Here is a 24,239-nt window from a genome sequence, read left to right as displayed (position 1 = left end):
CATTTTTTGCTTGGATTTTTAACTTTTAGTAAAAGCAACATAAAGTCTCAGTAGGTGTTCCTTTTTATCTTGCTAAAACAGTCCCTGTGTTTTTTCTGAATCATGGGTTCTCTTTCCTATTTTTAAAATTAAAACTTTGAAGGAAAGTGAATCTTCTCAATTAGAACATTTTAAGTGTATTTGTTCTTGTTTTTAGCTTCACAATAACATTTATACCTTGCTTTAAGTAAATCAGTTTTGAGCACTAACTGTGCTATGAAAATATAAAGAACTGATTAACTCAAGCTAATGTGCCTTAAAATTCAGTATCAAGGGAAAACACATTTGGGCTAAGCAGTTCTTTGACCTTAGACACTAGTAAGTCACTTACTCTTTCTCGAGTTTCAGTCTTCTTGTAAAATGAAGGGACTAACCAAGATAATTTCTAAAATTCCTTCCAGTTCTACGATTCTCTGATCTTAAAGTGTGACCTATGTAACAACACTATTGCCTTACCTGGTTCAATGGCTGCTGAGATAAATGACTGAGCCTCTCGCACTCGCTTCATTACTTCTTCTAACTCCTTAGCTGCAGCCTGAGGTGTCATCTCAGGGGGTTTTACTATTGCATTGTTGGAGTGATTAATTCTAAATTAAAAATATTAGCATATCACAAATACACACCATATTTTACAAAACATAAAACAAATGTTTACATGATACAAAGATTTACATGTGAGGACAGCTTGAAAGCACACTAAGAACAATACAGCTAAATACAGAATAACCAAAACCAACATCAAAACCATAATTCTTCTCGTTATCACCCATCCTTACCTCTTGCTAACAAAGTCAAAAGCAAGGAAAAAAAGAAGGAAAAACTGAACCCTAGTTGATTTCTTTAACAACTTCAATATACCAGGACAAGTGCTTTTCCACACAACTTAGAATTATAATAAATTAAAATGCTAACACCAATATTAAAATGAATCATTTCTCGTCTTACAAGATTTTGTTGATAGCTCTGCACCCCAGGAGGTTGAAGGGGAAGCTGTGTATTATGTGCACAATTTTAATCAACTGTGAACCATGGGTGAGTCAGCTATAACTTTGAACGTGGGAAGCACCTGATAAAACTCTTCCCTAGCAGGTTACAGTGGTTTCTCTGATGCACATAAATGAATTTGGTGAGTCTCGCTTTACCCCTTTCACATTGAGAAGACAAGCATTCACTAGAAAGAGATTTTTATCCTTTCATACCTGAATCGTGATCAAGCTGTATAACTAATGCAATTACCTACGAAGTTCAGATAAAACTGTTGCCTCAATAATCTGCATGAAATAGAATTTCTGGTCTTGAACATGTAAAGTCTACACCAATTTTTCATTTTGCAAACAAGAATATCAGAAAATATTAAAACTCAAAATGTATGATTTAAAGCATTTCTAAATATTTAATACTATTTTCTTCATGGGATCTTGGACTTACCAAAATTCTCATTACTGTATTACTCTAAGTTCAACTCTATGTTAAATCATCTGTAAGTCTAGTTATAAAGCAAAACCAATCTTATTATAGCTTATAGAAAAAGACCTACAATCATTACACGAAGCATATAAATAATGTTAACATCAAATCAGATCTTATAAAATAGAAAATAAGACATTGTGAAATATAACTTTAAAGACTAAAATGGTAAGTAACCCATGTATTTCATTTATACTTAACACAAAGTCTTCCTTTCCACAAATTGCCAATTACTATTAAAAAGAAAAAAAAAAGGCCTTAATTATATCAGCAATACTTTAAGTTTTTCCAAAATCATTAAAATTTCTTTGTTTAGGGTTTCTTACTTCAGTGGCCTGTCTCCAAACATAACTCCATTAAAAGCAAGGGCCCTTGGTACAGAATTTTGGTCTGCAAATTCCACAAAAGCAAACCGAGTTGGCTGAGTCTCATCACCTGCCATCCGCACAAACTTCACTTCTCCAACTTGTTTAAAAAATTCAAGAAGTTGATCAGCTGTCGTTGTCTGAAGAAACAAAGTCACGCTTTAATAAAGTATACTCTTTTTTAAAAATTAGGTAAATATTATTTTATCAATCGGTAGGACTTTTAAGAATGGGAAAAGATTAAGAGGTCCTACCACTCACTTTCTTCTTAAATTAGTTACCTGGGAATTCAAATTGCCAACGTAGACTGTTCTCCTAATTTCATCAATTTTGGAAGGATCCACATTTCCCATAAGCGGTGGCTGTGGTATCTCTCCAAGTGTTGCAATGTTGGGGTCTAGTGCTGCTGCTGGTATAGCTCCCAAACTGCTAAGGGAAACACCCAACTACAAAAAAACAAACAAACAAACAAAAATATCACACATATTTTCTATTAGCATCAAACATTACCACTCTTTAATCTTAAAAAGAAACAATCAACTCAACAAGAATGGAAAGTGACTAGGGAGTCCAGGTGTGTGTCTAAATTATTGAAAGTGAGGTCACAGAAGTTCTATGTACAATTAGAAATGTAACCTAATTCTTTTTTTTAAAGACATAAAAATGTCTTTAATGTTTATTTATTTTTGAGAGAGAGAGAGACAGATTGCAATCAGGGAAGGGCAGAGAGAGAGAGAGGGAGACACACACTCCAAAGCAGGCTGCAGGCTCTGAGCTGTGGGTACAGAGCCTGACGTGGGGCTCAAACTCATTAACCACAAGATCATGACCTGAGCCAAAGCCAGACACTTAACTGACTGAGCCACCAAAACACCCCAGAAATACAACATAATTCTTATCTGGGTATTTTAAATACTTTCAAACTTGAGACTAAAAATGAACAGTCAATTCTCATTTTCACAGTAGTTATGTACTATGAAGTTGCCATGAACTGGATTATTGAATATGTTATCACTCCTAGGGAAAATACAGGGCTAGGTTCCTGAAAGCTTCTGGTCACAGTTTCATCACCAATAACTGCATTATCTTGTTTTATGTGTTTCTAGTTAAAGACACCTAATGTAATATATAATGCTGATTCATTAACATTGAACTCACAGCCAGAAGCACTATCAACCAGTGCTTCAATGAACCTTATCTAATGCCTGGGTTTTCTCTGTAAGGCCCATCACAGCCTTCCAGCCCCTCAGGAACATGAGACAGCACTTCAATACTTGGGTACTAGCTTAAAAAGCAAAATCAGCAAAAAAAATACACAAAAAATATTACAGCATTACAGGTAAGACAAGAAGGCAGGGTACTGCTATTTGAACTTAGCTGAAAATGAACATATCAAGCAATGTTCCGCCATGTACTGATTTTGAGGTTTCAAACATATTTTAGCTAGTTGGTGAATTCACAAGCACAGAATTCACAAATATTGAGAATCAAGTGCATCCTGGGCATTCAGCAACAGTGACTAAGTTCCTAATAGTTAATAATCATGGCTCCTAACTTTTGCTAACCCTAGAAGATAGATATGAATATTATGCCAATTTCACAAAGAAAAGGACTTACAGAAGTTAATGATTTTCCCAAAGCTATTGAGCTACCAAGTGGTAAAGGCAGGGAACCACTATATACAGACTAAAACTAAAACAGGTACAAAGTTTACCTAAGAAAAGAAATTGAAAATATTAAACTTACTTATACTCTGGTAGGAACAGAAAAAAACCTTTGGATGATCTTTCGTAACATAATTAAATTCAGTTTTTAGTTCAAGCATTAAGGAAGTTTTTTTAAATTTATTTGAGATACAGAGACAGCGTGAATGGGGGAGGGGCAGAGAGCGAGAATCCCAAGCAGGCTCAATGTTGCCAGCACAGAGCCCAATATGGGGCCTGAACTCACGAAACTGCAGAATCATACCTGAGCTGAAACGAAGAGTGGTACACTTAATCAACTGAGCCACCCAGGTGCCCCAAGGAACATGTTTTTAATGTGAACTTAAATTAGAAAAGAAAAGATCCCAAAGTTTGAAAATGGAAAATTCTGCAGAAAAATGTGAAGACATTTCAAGGGGGAAAAAAACACTACAACTTTCCATTTATGCAATTTAAGAAAATTTTGAGCACTGACTGTATATTGTTACAAACTAAGATTAAGCAAATACCAAAGAACAAGACTTCCTAAAGGTGAAAATGTAAGTTGATGAAACAATTATCACTTACACTTGTCAAGTGGCCTGTGTATCATCTTCTTAAAACATGTCAAAGTCATGTCTTACCCTGCTTAAAACTAACCAATGGCTTCTAATTATCTTTAGAATAAAATTCAAACTCCTTTCCATGGCCAAAAAGCCCTATAATCAGTACCCTATCTCTCTCTCCAAAATCTCACAACATATACTTCCACCACCCCCATTTACAAAGCTTCAGCTATACGGACTGCCATTCTATTTATTCATTGAAAACACAAGTTTTTCCCACCTGATGCATTTCATTTGGCATTCCTTCTGCCAAAACACTCTTCTCCCAGCTTCTGCCAGTCAAATCCTTCAGGCATCATGTCACTGATCCCCTCTAAGAGGCTTTCCCTGACTTTATATAAAGCTTCATTTACTCTCTACAATATCACTGTTTTGTTCTTCGTAGCACATACTATAATCTGTGGTATCTTGCTAACAGATGTTAGATTTATTGCTCAGCATTACCATTTCAAGTTATCATAAAGTTGTACAAAATATCTTAGTTCAGAGTGAGTGAGTGATCTCTATGAATCAAGACTACCACCATCTGAGCCTAGTTTTTCTCCATGTTTGCTTCTGTACTGACACTCCTTTTTTCCCCTCACCCCTTGTCTTCTATTGTATAAGGTACAAAGATGTTTGAGCATAACATTAAATTTGTTTTACTGTGCAAAAGAATTACTACATCCCATTAAGTTAAATAACAAATATGAGTCTTATTATTTATTAGTTTTGCATGGATTTAAAGCATTAAACAGGCCTTTCCAGTTGTCAATCTCCTTGATCTGCAAATTTTCTCCACTGGGACACTATATACAAAGACTTGGAATGGGCTTTTCCAAAGCATCTAATCCAACCCCTTTGTTTCTCAAATTTAAAGATCATTCAGTTCTTTAGGAACATTTTTCTGTCTCTTTTTACTATACCATTCTGCATATACCTATGCTATTTAATAGGGTTGTCACTAATCACACACAGCTGTTTGAATTTTAATTAAAATTCAGAGCCTCAGTCACAAGAGCCACGATTCAAGTGCTCAACAACCCCATATTACTAGTGGCTACCACATTCAATAGTACAGATACAGGCATTTCCAGCACAGCAGAAAGTTCTGTTGAATGTGGATGCTCTGTAACAATAAAATTACCCTTCTTTTTATTAGTCTACTTTCCAGCTCTGGTCTAAGAAACCGAAGTATTTACCCTTTTGGTCTTTGATGGGGTAAAGATGATCTAGATTCCTGATGTAACACTTTTGCTTTCTGACATAGAAACTATGGTCTCCCTGAAGACGAAATATTCTAGGCAGAGATGAATACAGAAGTACAAAAGTCCTAAGGCAAAAATATGCTTGTAACGTCCAAGAAACAACAAAACTAATATGGCCAATATAAAGTAAGCCAGGAAAACAGGTAGAAAAAAAAGTCAGCGAGGTAAGCAAGCACCAAGTCATAATGGGCCACTTCCCTGTTTTCTCACTCAATATGTTCTTCATAAACTAAATTTCAAAGTAATAGATATCTACAGCTGAAATAAGAGAAAACCATTTCCTCTCAAGGCAACAAATTAAATAAAAACTTTAGGCTATTGCTAAATAAACCCTAAGAATTTTCAAGATAAGAAGACAATATTGTCTGAGAAAAAGGTAATGATCCAGAAATTTATATGGTAAAATATACCACAAAATAACCAAATTAAAATTTTCTAGAAAATTTCTAAAAAGCCCAACTCAAATGATCAGATGTTCTATTAAAAAGCATTTTCCCGGGGGGCGCCTGGGTGGCTCAGTTGGTTGACCGTCTGACTTCGGCTCAGGTCATGATCTCGCAGTTCGTGAGTTAGAGCCCCGCATTGGGCTCTGTGCTGACCGCTCAGAACCTGGAGCCTGCTTCGGATTCTGTGTCTCCTTCTCTCTCTGCCCCTTCCCCGCTCATGCTCTGTTTCTCTCTGCCTCTCAAAAATGAATAAATGTTTAAAAAAAAAATTTTTTTTTTTTAAAAAAAAGCATTTTCCTGGGTGTCTGGGTGGCTCAGATAGTTAAGCATCTGACTGGCTCAGATCATGATCTCATAGTGTGTGGGTTTGAGCCCCGCGTCGGGCTCTGTGCTGACAGCTCAGAGCCTGGAGCCTGCTTCGGATTCTGTGTCTCCCTCTCTCTATGCCCCTCCCCTGCTCATGCTCTGTCTCTCTCCCTCCCAAAAATAAATAAACATTTTTTTAAAAAAAAGCATTTTCCCACCACGGATCACAATGCAGGTCTCCAGCAGAACGATCTTATGCAAACAAGAACTAAAATTGTGCATTTCAAAGTTTCAGAGACCACTTTTATAACCTGAGTAAACAAACTACCATCCCAAGACACCTAGTTGATATAGTCAGTAGAGCCTGCTACCCTTGATCTCCACGTCATGAGTTCAAGCACAACAGGGGCAAAGCTTACTTTAAAAAGAGATGGGGGGGGGGGGGCGGTTTGTAGTTCAGTTGGTGGAGTATGCAACTCTTGATCTCTGGGATGTGAGTTCAAGCCCCACGCTGGGTGAAGTGATTACTCAAAATTTTTAAAAATAAGAAAGAAAAGAAGTACTTAAAAAAAAATTACTATCATAAAGCTAGTATTAGTTCATCCCCTAATAATCTAAAACCACAAAGCTAAGATACAACTTGCAATTAAGGTGAATTTTATATTTTGGCTTCCATTAATTTTTGAAGAAAAATGACCCTTCTTTAAATTAAGTATGACTGGAATCTTTTACATAAAAACCAAGAGCCCAGGAGCACCTGGGTGGTTCAGTTGGTTGAGCAAGTGAGCCTTGATTTAGGCTTAGGTCACGATTCCAGGGTAGTGGAATCAAGCCCTGTGCTGAGCATGGAGCCTTCTGGAGATTTTCTCTCTCTCGCCCTCTGCACTGTCTCCCACCCTCATGCACATGTTCTCTTTCTCTCACTCTAACAACAAAAACAAAAACAAAAACAAAAACAAAAAACCAAGAGCCCAGTAGCAGCAAAATCTTTTTTAACCCCTCCTAGAAATTACAAAAACAGTAATAAATTCCTATTTAATTGTACACAGTTAATGAAAAAAATATTTCTGCCATGTTTTTATCTTGTTACATTTTCTCAATATCAGACAAATGTTTCTCAGAGGTTTTTTTCCTGTTACAAAGCTATGGGTCATTTTATTTTACTTTAATAGATTTAGTCTTCATGAAATGAAGTTACCTAGATTTTCCAATTCCCCATGTGATCTAAAATGCTAAGTGTCAATAACTGATTTTCTAATGAATAATCTATTTAGTTCTCAAATTTAAATGAATGCCAATTACTTCAGAAGTAATTCCGAAAGTCAGTTTAAACTGTCAGTGATAACGGGGGGGGGGGGGGGGGGGTGGTTTAAGTAGACATTCTGAATCCTTTTCATTTAAAAAAAGTTTTAAACAGAAATAATTTTCTAAGCTCTTTATTCAGCTAATTACACAAGTAAACATAAATCCGTTTCAAAAAAGGGTGTGTAATACTTACTGTAGTCAAGGGATTTGGGGTCGGAATGGGAAGCAAGCCTGCACCAGGCATGAGACTTGTCATGGTTGGAGCAGGAGCCAATAAAGAGAGAGCTTTGGATTCCTCTGGAATTTTACCTGCAGAGGCAAGTTCCAAACATTATGGAAAGCAGAAACACCACACAAACTTTACACTATGACTTTACAATTACCCTTGCACTTAAAAAATAATAATAATAAATGAATCTATCTATCAGATCTGTATAAAGAAATAAATAAGAACTTAAGTCTTTCCTTTTATCCTGCTCTACTAGGAAAAATAAAAGTGAGCAAAACTTCAAAGACTAACAATCTCAATAATGGAATATTATTTTAAAAATTGAATAATGTAGACAATTATTTAACACTTTGAGCTATGGGTCACCTGTACTGGAAACTTAATGTTCATGAACCAAACGATATCAAGCATGGACGCTTTCCCAGGACGGTGTTTTCGCGGTGATCGAAAGTTGTGTTACACATGACAACCGTTCGTGTTGGCTGCATCACTAATAGCACACAGAACATCAGATACAGAAAAGAAGAACATTTTTTAAAGTTTAATCCCCAGAAATGGCAAATAACCAAATTAGTCAAAAAAAAGAAAAGGAAAAACAAATATGTGCGAATTGAAATTTGTTCCTTAATGGGTGCCCCTATCCTGGTTACTAAACCTACCTACTGGTGATGCAAACAATTTTAATAACCTCCCAATAAATTCCATTCACTTTCAAGTAGACAGAAAAAAACAAAAGCCTACTGCAAGCAATCAGCTTCAATTTAAAAGGAAGCCTACACCCATCCAGTTAAGAAGACATCTCACCAACTAGGTCAGAGACGCCTAAAAGAATCCAATTTCAAAGAATATGCCTTGGGAAACTTAAAATTTTTGAGAATTCCTAACAATAAAAGTTCCCTAGTCTCAGGAAACTTCTTAAACTCCTAACTTTTAGAACCAATTTATGTATCCTTGTCTGAAGAGGGGTGGTTAATGCCTAAATGTCTTGCTTGTAAGTATCTTAACTGCCTAATAAAAATAACAACAAAAACACTAAAATATTCTTAGACACTAAGAAAAAAATCCCTACAATTAATGAAAAATCTACTCTAAAATAAGTTCAATTTGCTGTATTTAACTATTAAATTCTAACCAATTAATTTTGATAAGAACTGCAACTTTCACACGTTTTCCCACTGTGTCCTCTCTCTTACCGCCCCCACTAAAATAGTTCTTAAAAATCTGACTACAGATATCAATTTTAGAAGAACTACTTATAATTATGTGGTAGTTGGCTATACACTTCCATTATGGAGTCTTCAAAAATAATTTAAAACACAGTGTACAGAGTCACACTAAATTGGAAATAGCATATGGAGTACGTTTCAAAAGCACCATGCTGGATTTTAGAGGAAGAAATTCTATTTAAAACAACCAGATGTGCAGGATAAATCTCTAAACAATATTATCTGCATATACCTCTAAACATGGATCGAATTCAAGACAGCTTTTAAATTTTGCTTTAAATAATGGTTACACCTTTGTTATAACGGAAAAATTACATTTGATTAGCTTTAACAAACGCCTTTTCCCTAAATTTTGCACATGTAAGTCTCCATTAATGTACTAATTTCAAAAACAGTTATCTTTTTATTTCATGTAAATTCTGCACAAGCAAAGAATTTTTTAAACATGCATAAATATAAATAAAATCTAGGTAGGCCTTACTGAAGACATGAAATAACAAGAATTTATTTTATGTTATTGGTATTAATACACGTATCTGTATACCCACATATATACTAAGCTATTTATATTACTACCGGACCCATTTTACGTATTATTTTTCAAATGCTTATAAAACCTGAACACATCTTGATAAATCAATTGAGGTTCCACAGTGTAAATCTTATGCTTCATTACCCTAATGTGTGCACCCAAAAAACAAATAAACAGTTTCAATCTGTTAATGTTCCCAATTTAGAATTACTTGTCAATTAAATAAGCATAAGTGTCTACAAGACAGTGTAGTAAAACTACACAACGTATTCAACACAGGCTAAAAGTTGAATACTTAATATTACAAAGACTCACTTATCAATAGGTTGTCTGACTCTCCCTGCCTATCACAGTAGTAATAAACTACTATAAATATTAAGTCTAACCATAAATAGGCACATGTTTTAATTCTAATTACCATTAAAGATCCTTGAAGAAAAAAGTCCCATTGCTTAACTTCCAAGACAGAATTCTATCAAAATTACCTTCCAAATACTATCAGAGTATATAAAAGTATAAAGCAAACAAGCATTTAGCATTTTTCCCAAACTATACTCCTCAAAGACAACTGAGAGGAAAAAGAGCTCTCACGGTATTAAAATTAAGTACTAATCCTAATCCTCAGATTCCATTTAGAAGCTGGTAACATATGAAAATTTTTCAAAAAATTCAAGCAGAGAAACATACATGAAAGTAAGTTTTCAAGCTTCTCAAATATCCATTCCCCATGCAGGCAAGTAAAAGTCTTTATAAGTCAAGGAATTAAGTTATTTTCTAAGAAATTTACTTATTTTCCTTGAGGATTTTGTATGCTTAAAATTCTAGAGGGAAGGATGAAAATTAAAAGCTATCAGTTGGTTTTTATGAAAGATGTAGATTTGGGAGAAAAACTGCAAAAATGTTGCAATGAGATCACAAAATGTTCCTAACAATTCTACCAGTGTTTTAGTGTTTTGAGAACAAAATGTACCTGTGCAGTCTATAATACCAATTAAGACTCACTGAGCTTCACAACACTGTATCCTAGTTTACTATGAAAATTTACTTTATCGTAAGCTTGAGCTCTGCTAATCATCTCCCAATATAATCTGCAAAGCAATGTTATGAACCCTTAATGGAATACCATTTACAAAGAACTGGAAAACCAGCTCACAAGTTAAAGTGAAAGAGATTTAACAAAACAAAAACAAAAACAAAAACAAAAACAAAAAAAAGGGACAAAATAAAGAAAAAGAAATGAAATTAAAGTAAAACAATAAAAAACAGAGACAGGGCGTCCATCTTCTGCGGTTCAGACTCCGATCTCATTTCCCCAATGAAGGTTTCACTTGACGGCAGGTTTAGTGGCATGGCAAACAATGCCTAACTCAGGCAAGTGTAACAGGTCTGCCTTGGCCAGTCTAGTCATCTAATAATGCACAAATATCACATAGAGAAAACATACAAAACCAAATTAATAGTCAAAATCCATCTACCAGAAAATGTGGACATAAAGTTACGACTGATGATTAGGCTTGACACCCTTGTTATGTTTGACCTTATCTTTTTCTAAGTGTTAACATTTATAAAAAAGAAATCTGAGATGCACGCAACAACAAAAAGGTCATATTTGGACAAGTATAATGAAAGTATATTTTATTTTGAAATGGCATGTTTCATTAACAATAGTTAATGCTTACTCTGTATGAAACGTACACACCAAACATTACTTATACAGCTTTAGGAGCTTGTTACAAAACTGTCTGCATTACAAAAACAGCAAATTCAAAGAAACTGAAAAAATTTTCTTAAAACTGTTTCTATGGTTTTCTCGTTTCTTTCATAATGCTGTTTCTGTAACATCAAAGAAAGAATGCAGTCAGTAAAGTTTGACACAAGAATGTTTACAGCACCCATCTCCTCTAAGAGAACTTACTCCACGGGAACTCTTCACTTTGGTTTACTTCAAACTCACTTTGCTACTCTTTTAGTATAACAATACATCATAACTTTGCTTGCAGCACATAATCAGATCTTTGACAGCTCACTGTAACATAGTTCAGTTTCTATAAAGTCATTCTGTGGTATTTAGTTAAACTAGTGAAAAATGTGTATCTGAATGCTTCTCTAATACCAATTATTTTATCAGTCAGTGCTCTAAAATACAACTAAACTTTCATGCTCAAAACCAGTGAAATGGTCTCAAAATGGCAACACTAGTAATACTCAAGGGCTATTATAATAAATTTGTATTTATTAATCTTTATTAAGCAAAACAAACAAAAAAAGGGAACCTCTTACACACCCATAACCTTGAAAACTTATGACAAATAACGGTCTGGGCTTCTCAAATAGATGAAAAAAATCAATGGAATATAACAAGGTTCCAACGAAGCAACACTGGTAAGTATTCTTCCTTCCAATTCAGTAATGAGCTAACATAATACAAGGTCCTGTGCTGGTGATGGCATAATTTTCAGATATGATTAATATTCCCAATTAATATACTAATTTCTTTTTTCCCGTGCAGTTTACCTGGCATGAAACTGATAGGAACTTGATATGCACAACTAAACCATTACCAGCTTTCTCACCTTGCTCTCCAACTGTGGGCTCACGGTCCACTTACAGATCAACAGGTAAGGATGGGGATTCAGCAAATAATTACCTTTAACCCATTTTATTCCCCCTACTCCATTCTAACCCCCAGGCATGGGAAAAGACTTTCAAATTTATCTGAAAAAATACAGAATGTGCTATTCTGGGACTTCAAAACCAACAGAATGGAACTCACTCTATCTAACTATAATGTTTTTGACATCCCAGAATAGGCATTCTGAAATAAGTATAAAACTTTCGAAGCACAGCAATGTTTACCATATACTAGGTTATTTTAATATTAACCTGGTTTCTAAAAGAGGTTGTTTTTAAAACATGACATATGAAAGTTCATTAAATTGTTCCAGGTAAATTTTTTATGTTGTAAAACATTTACCATCCGCTAGTGAAAACAAGTTTTAAAGACATTTAAATTATAATAACCTATTCTAAAATCCATGTACACATGCCATAATCTGTACTCTGAATAAAAGTTAATCACACACTAGAACTGTCAAATTCAACACAGCCTATTATATGTGAATGACTCTGTAAATAGAAGTTACTAAAAAATAAGTATTAGTAATAATTAGCTCTGTAAGGCTTTGGCCTTGTTCCCATCTTCAACATCTATTTCCTTGATGGAGGCCTTGGAAAATTACTTTCCATTATTTTTCTTCAATTACCCAACCTACCCTCCAAGAAAAGCAAGCCATTAAAATAAAAACATAAATTTCAGTTGCACAGCAGTCACACTGAATATAAAATAATGGTCCCAGTAACAAGGTGAATTACCTTACGAGGATACATCAGAGATTAAATTATGAATATTTTTCTTACAAATACCATTTATCCCCAATTTGGCAAAATGCATAGCTTTTATTTATGTAATACAATTAATATTGTATATATAGGGGCAAATGCTCACTTACTTACATATTAAAAATAATTTCCCCTACCACCCTAATATTTTAATTTCAGAAACCTTCGTTTACAACTTGCAAATTAACTACAAAAAACAAAAGCAAACCAGAGAAGCCAAGTAATTCATGAAATTTTTAAATGTTTGGCTATTAAATCTCAAGCATATAAAAGTAGTAAGTCAACCATTTTAATATATTTTATTATTAGGTAAAAATTATTTCCTTCTCCAAATTTCATTCATACACACACACAACAGAGTACTATCTACCTACCAATTTCTAGGAAAGCCAAAGGTAGTAACACACAGGACAGAGATTACAATAATAGAAAAAAAACAAATAAGATACCAACCTTCTGCACAAGGTACAACTATCAGAGCTCTGTCAATAAAAACCGTGTTAGTTAGATGCTGGGCCACGCCAACACTTGATGGGTCACGAAACTTAACATAACATACTTTGGAAGAAAAAGCAAGAGGTGTGTTGCTGCAAAATAAAAAGAAAAACAATTGGACTAATAAACATTTGGCTGATTTTGTCATTTTCATTTGAAATTTCTTTCTCAGATCTTTACACAGTCTTACATAATCAAGACAAGAATTGTGACTGCTAAGAATCATTAAGACATGAAAATGTCTTTCATTAATGTCTTCATTAAGACATGAAAACTTAGCCTTTTTAAAGTTTTTATTCAAATTCCAGTAAACATACAGTGTAGTACTAGTTTCAAGTTTACAATATAGTGATTCAACACTTCCATACATCACCTGGTAGTGCCCATCACAGCAAGTGCACTCCTTAATCCCCATCACCTATTTAACCCATCCCCTCACCCACAGCCCCTCTGGTAACCATTAGTTTGTTCTCTGTAGTTAAGAGTCTGTTTCCTGGTTTGTCTCTTTTTCCCTTTGCTCATTTGTTCTGTTTCTTAAATTCCACATATGAGTGAAATCACAAAGTATTTGTCTTTCTCTGACTTAATACGCCCAGCATAAGACTCTTTAGCTCCATCCGTTTCATTGCAAATGGCAAGATTTCATTCTTTCTTATGCCGAGTAATATTCCACTGTGTGTGTGTGTGTGTGTGTGTGTGTGTGTGTGTGTCTTCTTTGTCCATTCACCAGTCAATGGGACATTTGTGCTATCTCCGTAATTTGGCTATAAACATCGAGGTGCATGTACCCCCTCTGAATCAGTATTTTTGTATTCTTTGGGTAAATACCTAGTAGTGCAACTGCTGGATGGTAGGGAAGTTCTATTTTTAACTTTTTGAGGAACCTCCATACTGCTGTCTGGAGTGGCTGCACCAGGCAAAATTTAGTCTTTTAATGGTAATTTGCCTGCAAAGGCTGACAGCAATTTAGGAAGGCCTATCACCTCATCGGTAAAAACTTGACATGTAAATTAATGAGTACTTAATCAGAGTGAAACATGAAAACAGTTGATTTAATCCAAAAATGTTCAACCAGTACATCATCAATAGGCACAATCACTTTATAGAAGCCCCAATCCTCAAGACTTCAAATTTTGTAACCATTTCCAACCCTTTTAACTAAGAACTTCACCAGAATCTTACAGACAGACATCATGGTATGAAAATTAAGGTGTTTTGCATATACTACACTGCTTTATCCTAGGCAGCATTGCAATTTTCCAGACAAAAGATTTTACAAACAAAATTTTACATATTTTATACCCAGAAAAGCATAGACCCTTCTAAATCCTATCAGATTCAGTTCAGTCTGGCAAACCAGACACAGCCCAGATGAAAGCAGTTTTTCCAGAATATGAATCCATCTTTTTAGATTCCAAAATATCTCAGTGATGATCATTTTGTCAATCTGTCCACGATTATGTTCAATTAAAGTCTAAAACTGTCTTTAGCAAGGACAAAAGCCACCGAAGCTAAATATATACCTAATATATAATATATACAGTCCTTTAAAGCATTAAGATATTTCACACTAAAACAGGAGAGACCAGGGGCTCCTGGGTGGCTCAGTCGGTTAAGCATCCGACTTCAGCCCAGGTCATGATCTCACATCTCGTGGGTTTGAGCCCCGCATCAGGCTCTGTGGTGACAGCTCAGAGCCTGGGGCCTGCTTCAGACTCTGTCTCTCTCTCTCTGTCCCTCCTGCACTTGCATTGTGTGTGTCTCTCTCTCTCAAAAATAAATAAACATTAAAAAATAAACAAATAGACCATTTGAAAAATATCATATTTGCGTTGTGCAGTAAGGCATTTACTTTACAAAAGAGATCACAGAAGTTGACCATAATCCTAACCTGAGTAAACGGCAAAAATGGGACTTCAGTCTAAGTCTAATCATCTAAATCCAAATCTCATGCAACCTTATTCATTCAACTAATATAGAATTTTAAAGCATCTTAATGTACTATTTAATTAGCAATTCCACAAATAGAAGCCGTTTTCAAAATTAAAAAAAAATCTTTTACATAAAGCAACATATCCATCTTGACAATGGTTAAACATACATATTAATGCTATTAATAAAATACTGTGATAACACATTTGCATTTAGAACTTGAAACTATTTATACTATTGACATAAACAGGGTAATACAAGTTAACAAAATCAAACTACCTCTTTCTCACCCAACCCAACCCAATTCACTCCTATCTAAGCCTATCCAATTCAGGCTTCCACAGGCACTCTCCAACAATGACTACCCCAACCTCCAAACAACTAAGACCAGCACTTTATGAATTTGTCACTGAGGTAAAAACATTCACCTCTAGACTTAACTCACCTTTACATTACCCAATCTCCAATTGAAGCTTTTCTTGAGCTTTAGACTCCCAGATCTAGGTGCTTGCTGGAATACTGCACAGTGATGGTCACAGGGCCCATCCCCCAAAACTTACTGGGTCTAAAATAAATTCATCATCCCTCTTTCTCACCAATCCTGGTCCCTGTCCTATACTTCATCTCTCAGTTAAAAACATCACTGTATTACCCATGTTATGAATCTGGAGTCACTAAATGTAACCATCATTAGTACAGTTCCCTAAACATTTCCAAATCTCTTCTGACTACATGGTAAAAATCCATGTCTTTGTTCCCTGAAGTTAAGTGTGGCTATGCAACTTGTTTTGGCCAATTAAATATGAGCAGAATCGACATTCAGGAGCTTTAAGGGCCACCGCTTGGCTCTTTTCCTCTGCCACAGTGACCAGCCACATTCAAGAAATGGGTGGCTGCTACATCAGCTTCATCTCAGAGTGAGCAACCACAATGAACAGAGTTCCCTACTCTGCAAGCTTAGCATTAAAAATAAGCTGTTTTTACAAAACTACTGAGATTTGGGGGTTGTTTCCATACTTGACCCTCACTCTTCTTCATCTTCTTCATAAAGTCCTGTGAAGACTGCATCCCATATATTTGTACACATTAATCCCTTTAACACTGTCATTATCAAGGCCTTAATTCAGGCCCTCATCATTTCTCACCCAGATTATTACAATGGCTCCTAAAAAAAATCACAATGACTCCAATCTGAACTACTTAATAATGGTCTTCACAAAAGCTGCCAGAGTGATCTTTCTAAACCCTAAATTTTGTCATGTCATTCCACACTGCTTAAATTTCCTCAAAGACATGCTTCTGTTATTGCTTTATCATATAAATTCACCCCAAAATCCAGGCATTAGAAATATGTGTGGTTTCCAGAACACATTCTGAATATCTGGGCCATCTTTGCACGTGTTGTTCCATTTGCCTATGATATTCTACCTCTCCTTTTTGAATGGTAATTTCACTTTTATTCAAGGCTCAAGTTTACAAATCTTCTGGAAAGCCATTTTAAGATAACAAAGTGATTAGGTAGGTGCCCCCCCACCCCCCCTTATATGTGCTACCAAGACATTCTATACACTTTCAGCACAGGCCTTAGCAGTTTCCTTAGATGAAACCCTCATCAGATTTTGGGAGGCCTCTAGTCACAGTTGATTAGTCACATGACACAAAGGCCCATTTCACTGGCTAACCAATAGCTTATCATTTGGATGGCTTGATCAAATGAACTTGCAACAATGAGATTCTCTCTCTTGGGATGAAAAGTCACTTAGAGTCAGGGCTTGGGCCAGATGCCAGATGACCAAGTACAAAATAAGTCCACAAAGAAAATAGAGCAGATACACAGAAACAAACTGAGCGGACAATAAAGCCTGTGAGAAGAGGCAGATAATCACCTTGGATGCTGGTATCTTTCTGGTTCCCAGTCCCAGTTCCCATGAGGCCTACTTATTTTAATTTAGAGATATATCCATCTTTTTAATAATTTTACCTCTTCTTGAGCCAGACTGGGTAGCAGTGTTTCTGTCTTTTGCAAACCACCCCCCCCCACACACAAAAAACAATATAATTACAATGAGCTACTAAAGCCCTAGCAATTACAAGCACACTCTCTTTTAGCACTGAAATCTGCAAAAGCCTAACAAACTGCCAGTGAGATGACATGCCTAAACTGACAGGTCCTTTTATGAGAGAATGGAAACCTAAATGGTCACTGTTGAAAACTAAAAACGCACTTTCCGATACTCCTACTTAAAACCACATCGCTTCAAATTTAAAACATCTAGAGGAGTAGGAAATAGGACACTGGTTAGTAAAGCAACTACACGTTAGGATAGGCTACCATTACCAAGATTTGAGAAGCCCAGGAAGTGGGTTGAAAAGGTTGATCTGTTCTGACCCAATATTATCATAGGAATGTGGATACCTAGGTATGGTTTACACAGTGCTCTAAGAAATTCTCTGTATCTTCATCTCCAATTACCTTTCTAAAAATACACAATAAAGTTCAGCTTACAGTTAACACTTTAATTTTGAACATTATAATCTAAAATACAATACAGTGGCAAGTCTAAATACACATGATGAATTTCTCAACAAATGTGTATTTATAAGTCATTGTTTCCAATTTTTATAATTATATCTTTCATTCTAATAAATGTAAACTTTTAAATAGACTTAGTTTTTTAATTAAATAGAATTATTATTTTTAAACGTAATTTTGGAGGCTCCAGAGTGACTCAGTTGGCTAAACATCCAACTCCTGATTTTGGCTCAGGTCATGATCTCACAGTTGATGAGTTCAGAGCCCAGCATTGGACTGTGCTGACAGCACCGAACTTGCTTGGGATTCTCTGTCTCCAGTCTCCCTCTCTCTCTGCCCTTACCCCACTTGCTTGCACGTGCTCTTTCTCTCTCAAAAATAAATAAACTTTACAAAAATAAATAGATAAATGTAATTTGGACCTAGAATTTTAATTTTATTTAATTAAAAAAAAATTTTTTTTTTAATTTGAGGGAGAGAGAGAGAACTAGGGACAATAAAGCCTCTGAGGGTTCGATCCCACGACCCTAGGATCATGACCTGAGCTGAAAACAAGAGTCGGACACTCAACCAAGTCACCCAAGCTTAAATTTAATTAATTTTTAATGTTTAAAAGGATGTTACATATTCCATTTGTTCTAAGTGTATGCTTCTGAACAAAGTACCAGTATCCAAGTATAGAAGATTTTACTTTAACCTCATTTGCTGAATCCAATTTTGTTTCTTTTTTCAAATGCAAAACTTTCTACAATCATTTTTCCAAAAAATCAGAAATTTCTGACTAGGAGTTTAATGCAGAAATTACAGAACCAACTTTTTTGAGCATCAAATTTTGTGGGCCCTAACTGGTTATTTTATTTTTCATTAAACAGGTAATGGCACTCTACAATTTTTTAAAAGTCAATGTGGTATAATATACCCAGTATTGTTAGATCAAAAAGGATATAATCCAAAGCATGGACAAAGTACACGGACTTATATATAAAAATATTAACTGACACATAATTTATAACAGGATTTCCCAGTAGGACTACAGCGGTACTTTGGATGGCACAATTCTTCCTTATGTTAAGATTTTCTTATGAATTACTGACACTAGCCCATCAAATGCCAGAAGGCACTCCAATCACTGTGAACAATCAAAAATACACATTTCTAGCTAAAATCCACAAACTCAAAACACCAAAAAAGTGACCAATATATCCAGTGATAGAATTTCAAAAACACACAAGACATAATTACAGACTTTAAAATGTTATTACTATAAATAAGACACAATAATATGAAAAATGCTTATTACACATTGAATGAAAAAGTTTACTATCAGTGTATAAATCATTCTATTACACTACATTAAAATAAGCACATATAAAAAGGATTGCAGGCAAATACATGGAAATGAAGAGAGGTTTTGATAGGATGGCAAGATCTTAAGTGGTGTTTCTTTTTCTCTATGTCTCATAAAATGACTATACTGATTCTATTTTTTTTTAACTAAATAAGTAGTTAACACATTTTCCCTTGCTTTTTACTATTTTTGAAGACCACAGAAGTGAAGAAAACCAGTAAGCAAAAAAATCAACATAGGTGTTGATGTTGTTAGAAATGGTGTTGAAAATCAGGATAGGATTACCCTTTGGGGGTTAGTCACTTGGAGGGGACAATGGGAAACTTCTAGGGTGCAGATAAGCCTGATGTGGATGCTGATTACACAGGTATGTTCGCTTTGTGAAAATTCATCAAGCTGCATGTTTATCCATTCACTTTTCTGTATGTATGTTATACCTAATAAAAAAAAGGTTACTGAAAAAAAAACTACAAAAAAATTTTTTACTGCCATAAAAAGGTGTTCATGACATGATATTCATTTGTTGTGCAACAAGCTAAAAAAAAATTCTGGATATTTATCAGCCGGCTGCACAAAAAAGGATCACAATTGAGAATTTTAAAGATGTACAATGAATATTTACACTAATTCTCAATGTTTAAAAATTAAAAAACTGAATCACTGCCTCATTCCAAAAAAGTCAGATTTAAAATCTGAATTGTCATATTAGCAACTTAATTCTTAAAATGTTAATGAGAAACGATTTTCCCATTCTATTAAAGAAATATATTTCCAAATTTAAAACAAATGAAATACTAACTCAGCTTCCAAACATTAATCATAAAATACAGTTTCCAAGAGACTGCAAAACAATCATATCTGTCTTCAATACTACTACTATTGCAATGTTATCCATTTTAGCTCAAATCTACAAATATATCTTTAATATAAAGACTAGGTTATGACAACTTCATTATAGAGCAGAAAACACACTGTTAAATCATGGCAATATTTTTGAAAAGCAGGAAGGGACTGCACTTAAGGAAAAACTGAAGAATTTTTCCTGGCCCATATGTGTCATATTTAGGTTACAATTTTGCAAAATGTATCACAGTTTGTGACACACTAACTCCACTATGTTTAAAAGCTTTTTATTCTTTTTGACTTTTAAACTCCAAGTAATGAAAATCTAATTTCAATAAACAGCCCATTACTAAGGTCACATTATAACTGGCAGCATATTGCCACCCTAACCCTGGTTTTAACAATGAAAGTGATCCTATGTTGGCATTGTGAACTATTTCTTCTACCTATGAGACAACTTATTACCACAACCTTGAAAGCAAGGTTAGTTTACAAGGGTTCATGTACAAAATTTTAGTGCTCGAATCCAACTCCTAAGGCTACAGCACTCCTCCAAGTACTTCTCAGTTATTAAGAAATGTTCTGAATGCTTAAATGAAGAGATAACAGAAATCATTTTCAAAAGTTAAATAAGATATTCAAGCCATATATGCCACAGCTAGTCAATAAATATGTATGTGCATGCACTTATGATGAAGTATTCTTGAACAAAAAATGTATTATCTGAATCTAATCAATATAAACAATCTAATCTGAAACAATCTATATAAACCCAGATTATGCATCATTCTACAAAACAAACTACAAAACAAAATATCACTGTTACGGAATATTTTTTAAAAGCAACAGGGGACTGTTCTAGATTAAAGGAGGTAGCAACTAAATGCAGTGGTGGTTTCCAATTATATTCTAGACCAAAAAAAGAAAAAGAAAAAAAATGATTATAATAATTGGTTAAATTTAAATATGAACTCCTTGTTATATATACCAATGTTAAATTTCTTAGACACGTTAATAGTATTGTGGTAATGTAGGAGAATGTACCTGTTCTGAAGAGAGAGACTTAAGTGTTGAGAAAAAAATAATCATGCGGTCTGCAACTACTTTGAAAAAGATGGGAAGAAAGAGGAAGTGTAGAGGGTGCAGATAGCTAGAGGGGGAGACAGAGAAAAAAATCAACTGGTAAAGAAAGAATACAGGTAAAGGAAACGTGGGTGTTATTCGTTCAACTTTTTAGTTTGCATTAAATATTTCAAAACAAAAAGAGAGTAACTTTAAAAAGTAAAATTTAAATTTAAATCCAAATACCAACTTTTACTAATATCTTATACCGTAGCTATGCGATATACTTACACATAGAAACCGAAAGAAAAATAGGTCTACGTGCATCATTATGAAATGAACGAAAAAGTCAAAGCCAATTTTTTTGAAAGAAAGAAATCCTGGGCAACTACTAGCCCTTCCTTCAAAGGATTTTGAAACAATGAACAAAATACTATTTTAAAATTCTAAGCTCTACCATTAAAAAAAAAAAAAAAGTTTATGCGTGTAAGAATGTGAACCCGTAAACCCTTACAAATTTTGTGAGTACACAGTACTATACAAGGGAAATCTTACTTCAAAATACATACTTGGGAATTGGCCGCAAGCTCTAAATGCCAATAAAGATCTAGACTTTTAGAGCATACACCAGGGATAATCCTTCACCGACTAATACTTTCTCTGAAAGGCTTAGGACAGTGTGACCTTCAAAGCGGAAATTTTAATCTGCTGCCAAAAGGGCGAAAAGACATGATCTTTAACAACATGGATGGGCTCGGTCAGATTAGACAAGAAGATGCTGAATTTGTGAACACCACCCTAGAGAACAAATGGTAGCCCTAATTCCAAGTTGTCATCAACCGCAGGCTTTCTAATCAGCACAACGGCCTGACACTAAAGCCCTAACAAGTGGGACAGTTCGTCCGGCGCGGTCTCCGCGATTTTTACATTACAAGAACGCTAACAGGCGTTTGCCATGAGGACTATTCCGGGCCCACCTGCGGCCATCTTAAGTTCGGGAAGAAAAAGGAAAAAGGAGAGACACTGAATACGAGGACCCAGCGGAGACCACAAATCGGGGAGGCACGAAAATAAACAACTTCTCTACATTCTCAGTAACGGTTCGGTGCAGAGGTTAACCCCAAAAGTCAGACTAACAAGGAGAGCAGAACCGCAGGGCCCCAGCGCCGGGGTGCCCTAATCAAACATGGGCACCAAGGTAAGCCCGGGAGATCACGTGACGGGCACGGCGCGCCCCCGTCCGCGCTCTCCCCCACGCCTCGGTGCCTGAGGTCTCTATGGCGCCCGCGCCCCTCCCCCAGTCAAGCTCGAGCACTTACTCCGGGGGGTAGAGCCGCAGCTCCTCTATTTCTCCTACGAAGGAAAAAAGCGTACGCATCTGCTCGCTGGTCACCGCCGACGACAGATTGGTCACCTGAATCACCGCCGTAGGGGTGAGGCCGAAGCCTAAAGCCAACCCGAAGCCGCCGCCGGGGTTCATCCCGACCCGCTTGCTGCTGTCTCCCGCTCCCCAACGTCTACGACGCGTCAGCGACGGAGCCGGGAAAGCGAAGTACGCGCGGCCGCGCGCGCGCTCCCGCTGGCGAATTCACGGAGGCGGGCAGGTCTAGCCACCCATTCCGCAACTCCTCTGCTCCCAGGGCTGCGCGCGCCTGCCGGAAGCGTCGCCCCGGCAACCCGGCGGGTCCGCGGAGGCTGTAGCCTGGGGCTCCCGGGTGCCCGAGGCCGTAGCTCCTGTTAGTCTTGTCTTCGTCAGAATTTTTATGGGTTTCCCCATCCCCCCTCGCTTCAACTGAATACATTTCTGTGCTCGCGTAATTGGGGAGACCCAGGTCTTTCCCGTCTTTAACCCTAGGTAGAACTGGGGAACCAAGAGGCCTGGCCTGCCGGTCTGGGGCGGTGAAGGAGGAATGCCTCTCGGGCATCACAGATTAATGCTTGGCTAAACTATCGCCGGTCATGATCACGTACAGGCGGCTTCCCCGCCCCAACTATTGAAACCGCCCAACTGTTGAAAACATTGGCCGGCGTCCTAATTAAAAACAACTTGGAAAAATTTACACAACCTTTAAGTTCCGATTGAATTAAGAAAGGAGGCAGTAAGATGAAGGCTCTGCAGTGGTTGTTTATAACTTGCCATTTATTCGCTCATTTCGCAGATATTTATTTATTTACAATATTTATATAAACATTAATATTTATTGAGCATTACATACCAGACACTGTTAGACAAGGGCACGTAAAAGACAGTTACGGACAGTCCACATGGAACTTGCAACCTAATGAGGGACAACCAAGTATGTGAAACGAAGGCAGCTGCTCCCAAAATGCCATCCCCAGAACCCTGAGGGTACTCAAGGCCCTTTCAGTGGGTCCACAAGGTCAAAACAATTTACAATATAATGCTAAGACTCTGTTGACCTTTTTCACTTCGTTGACACTTGCACTGAGGATGTAAAAGCAATACAAGGTTAAACTGCTGGCAATTTAGCAGGAATCGAGGCAGTGGCACCAAAATGCACCAAGAGTAGTATATTTTGTATGTTTCACCTCCTTGCAATGGTAGCATACAAAATTTAAGAATCTTTAAGTGGGGGCACCTGGATGGCTCAGTCGGATGAGCCCCTGACTTTTGCTCAGGTCATGATCTTGTGGTGTGTGAGTTCCAGCCCCACAGCAGGCTCTGTGCTGGCAGCTCAGAGCCTGGAACCTGCCTCAGATTCTGTGTCTGCTTCTCTCTCAGCCCTGCCCCGGGGCTTGAGCTCTTGACTCTCTCTCTCTCTCTCTCTCTCTCACTCAAAAATAAACATTAAAAAAAAAAAGATTGTTTAAATAAACTGAGTGTCCTTGACAAAGGAGTAAAAATTATTAATTTCATTAAATCTTCACCCTAGCATATGCGTCTTTCTAATGTGCGTGAAGAAATGGTATTTAACACTGCATGCCCAAGTAAGTAAGAGTTGTCTCCAAAAAAAGCACTTGTGTGATTGAGTAATCACACAGAAATACAAATTGTGTAAAACCTGTATACATCCTGTATACACCCCCTTAAATTACCACTTTACAGTAAAGTCTTTTCTGTTAAAAAATACTAGTGATATTAACACATGTATTTTTCGACATTATATAATGAAATATGTGAACATTTGGAAGATCT

General features: G+C 36.2%; 1 protein-coding gene across 4 annotated transcripts in view; it reads right to left on the bottom strand.

The window, feature by feature from the left end:
- Positions 1-22,715, bottom strand: part of SREK1 (splicing regulatory glutamic acid and lysine rich protein 1) — a 49,040-nt gene extending 26,325 nt beyond the window's left edge. Inside the window, exons 1-6 of one of the 4 annotated variants that reach the window (XM_049649545.1) lie at positions 22,402-22,715; positions 13,323-13,456; positions 7,677-7,792; positions 2,153-2,317; positions 1,833-2,011; positions 496-626 (exon numbers count right to left, since the gene is read on the bottom strand). In XM_049649545.1, coding sequence (XP_049505502.1) covers positions 496-626; positions 1,833-2,011; positions 2,153-2,317; positions 7,677-7,792; positions 13,323-13,456; positions 22,402-22,562 — 886 coding nt within the window. In that variant the 5' untranslated portion in view covers positions 22,563-22,715. Of the gene's footprint in view, positions 1-495; positions 627-1,832; positions 2,012-2,152; positions 2,318-7,676; positions 7,793-8,078; positions 8,167-13,322; positions 13,457-22,401 lie in introns of those variants that run through there. The other 3 variants (XM_049649543.1, XM_049649542.1, XM_049649544.1) reach the window with 3 other exon arrangements.
- Positions 22,716-24,239: the final 1,524 nt, after the last annotated feature.

The sequence above is a fragment of the Panthera uncia genome, assembly GCF_023721935.1.
Source record: "Panthera uncia isolate 11264 chromosome A1 unlocalized genomic scaffold, Puncia_PCG_1.0 HiC_scaffold_17, whole genome shotgun sequence".
NCBI classification, from domain to species: domain Eukaryota; kingdom Metazoa; phylum Chordata; class Mammalia; order Carnivora; family Felidae; genus Panthera; species Panthera uncia.
The sequence above is the reverse complement of the archived record's forward strand: the minus strand, read 5'-3'. Positions and strand labels throughout refer to the sequence as shown.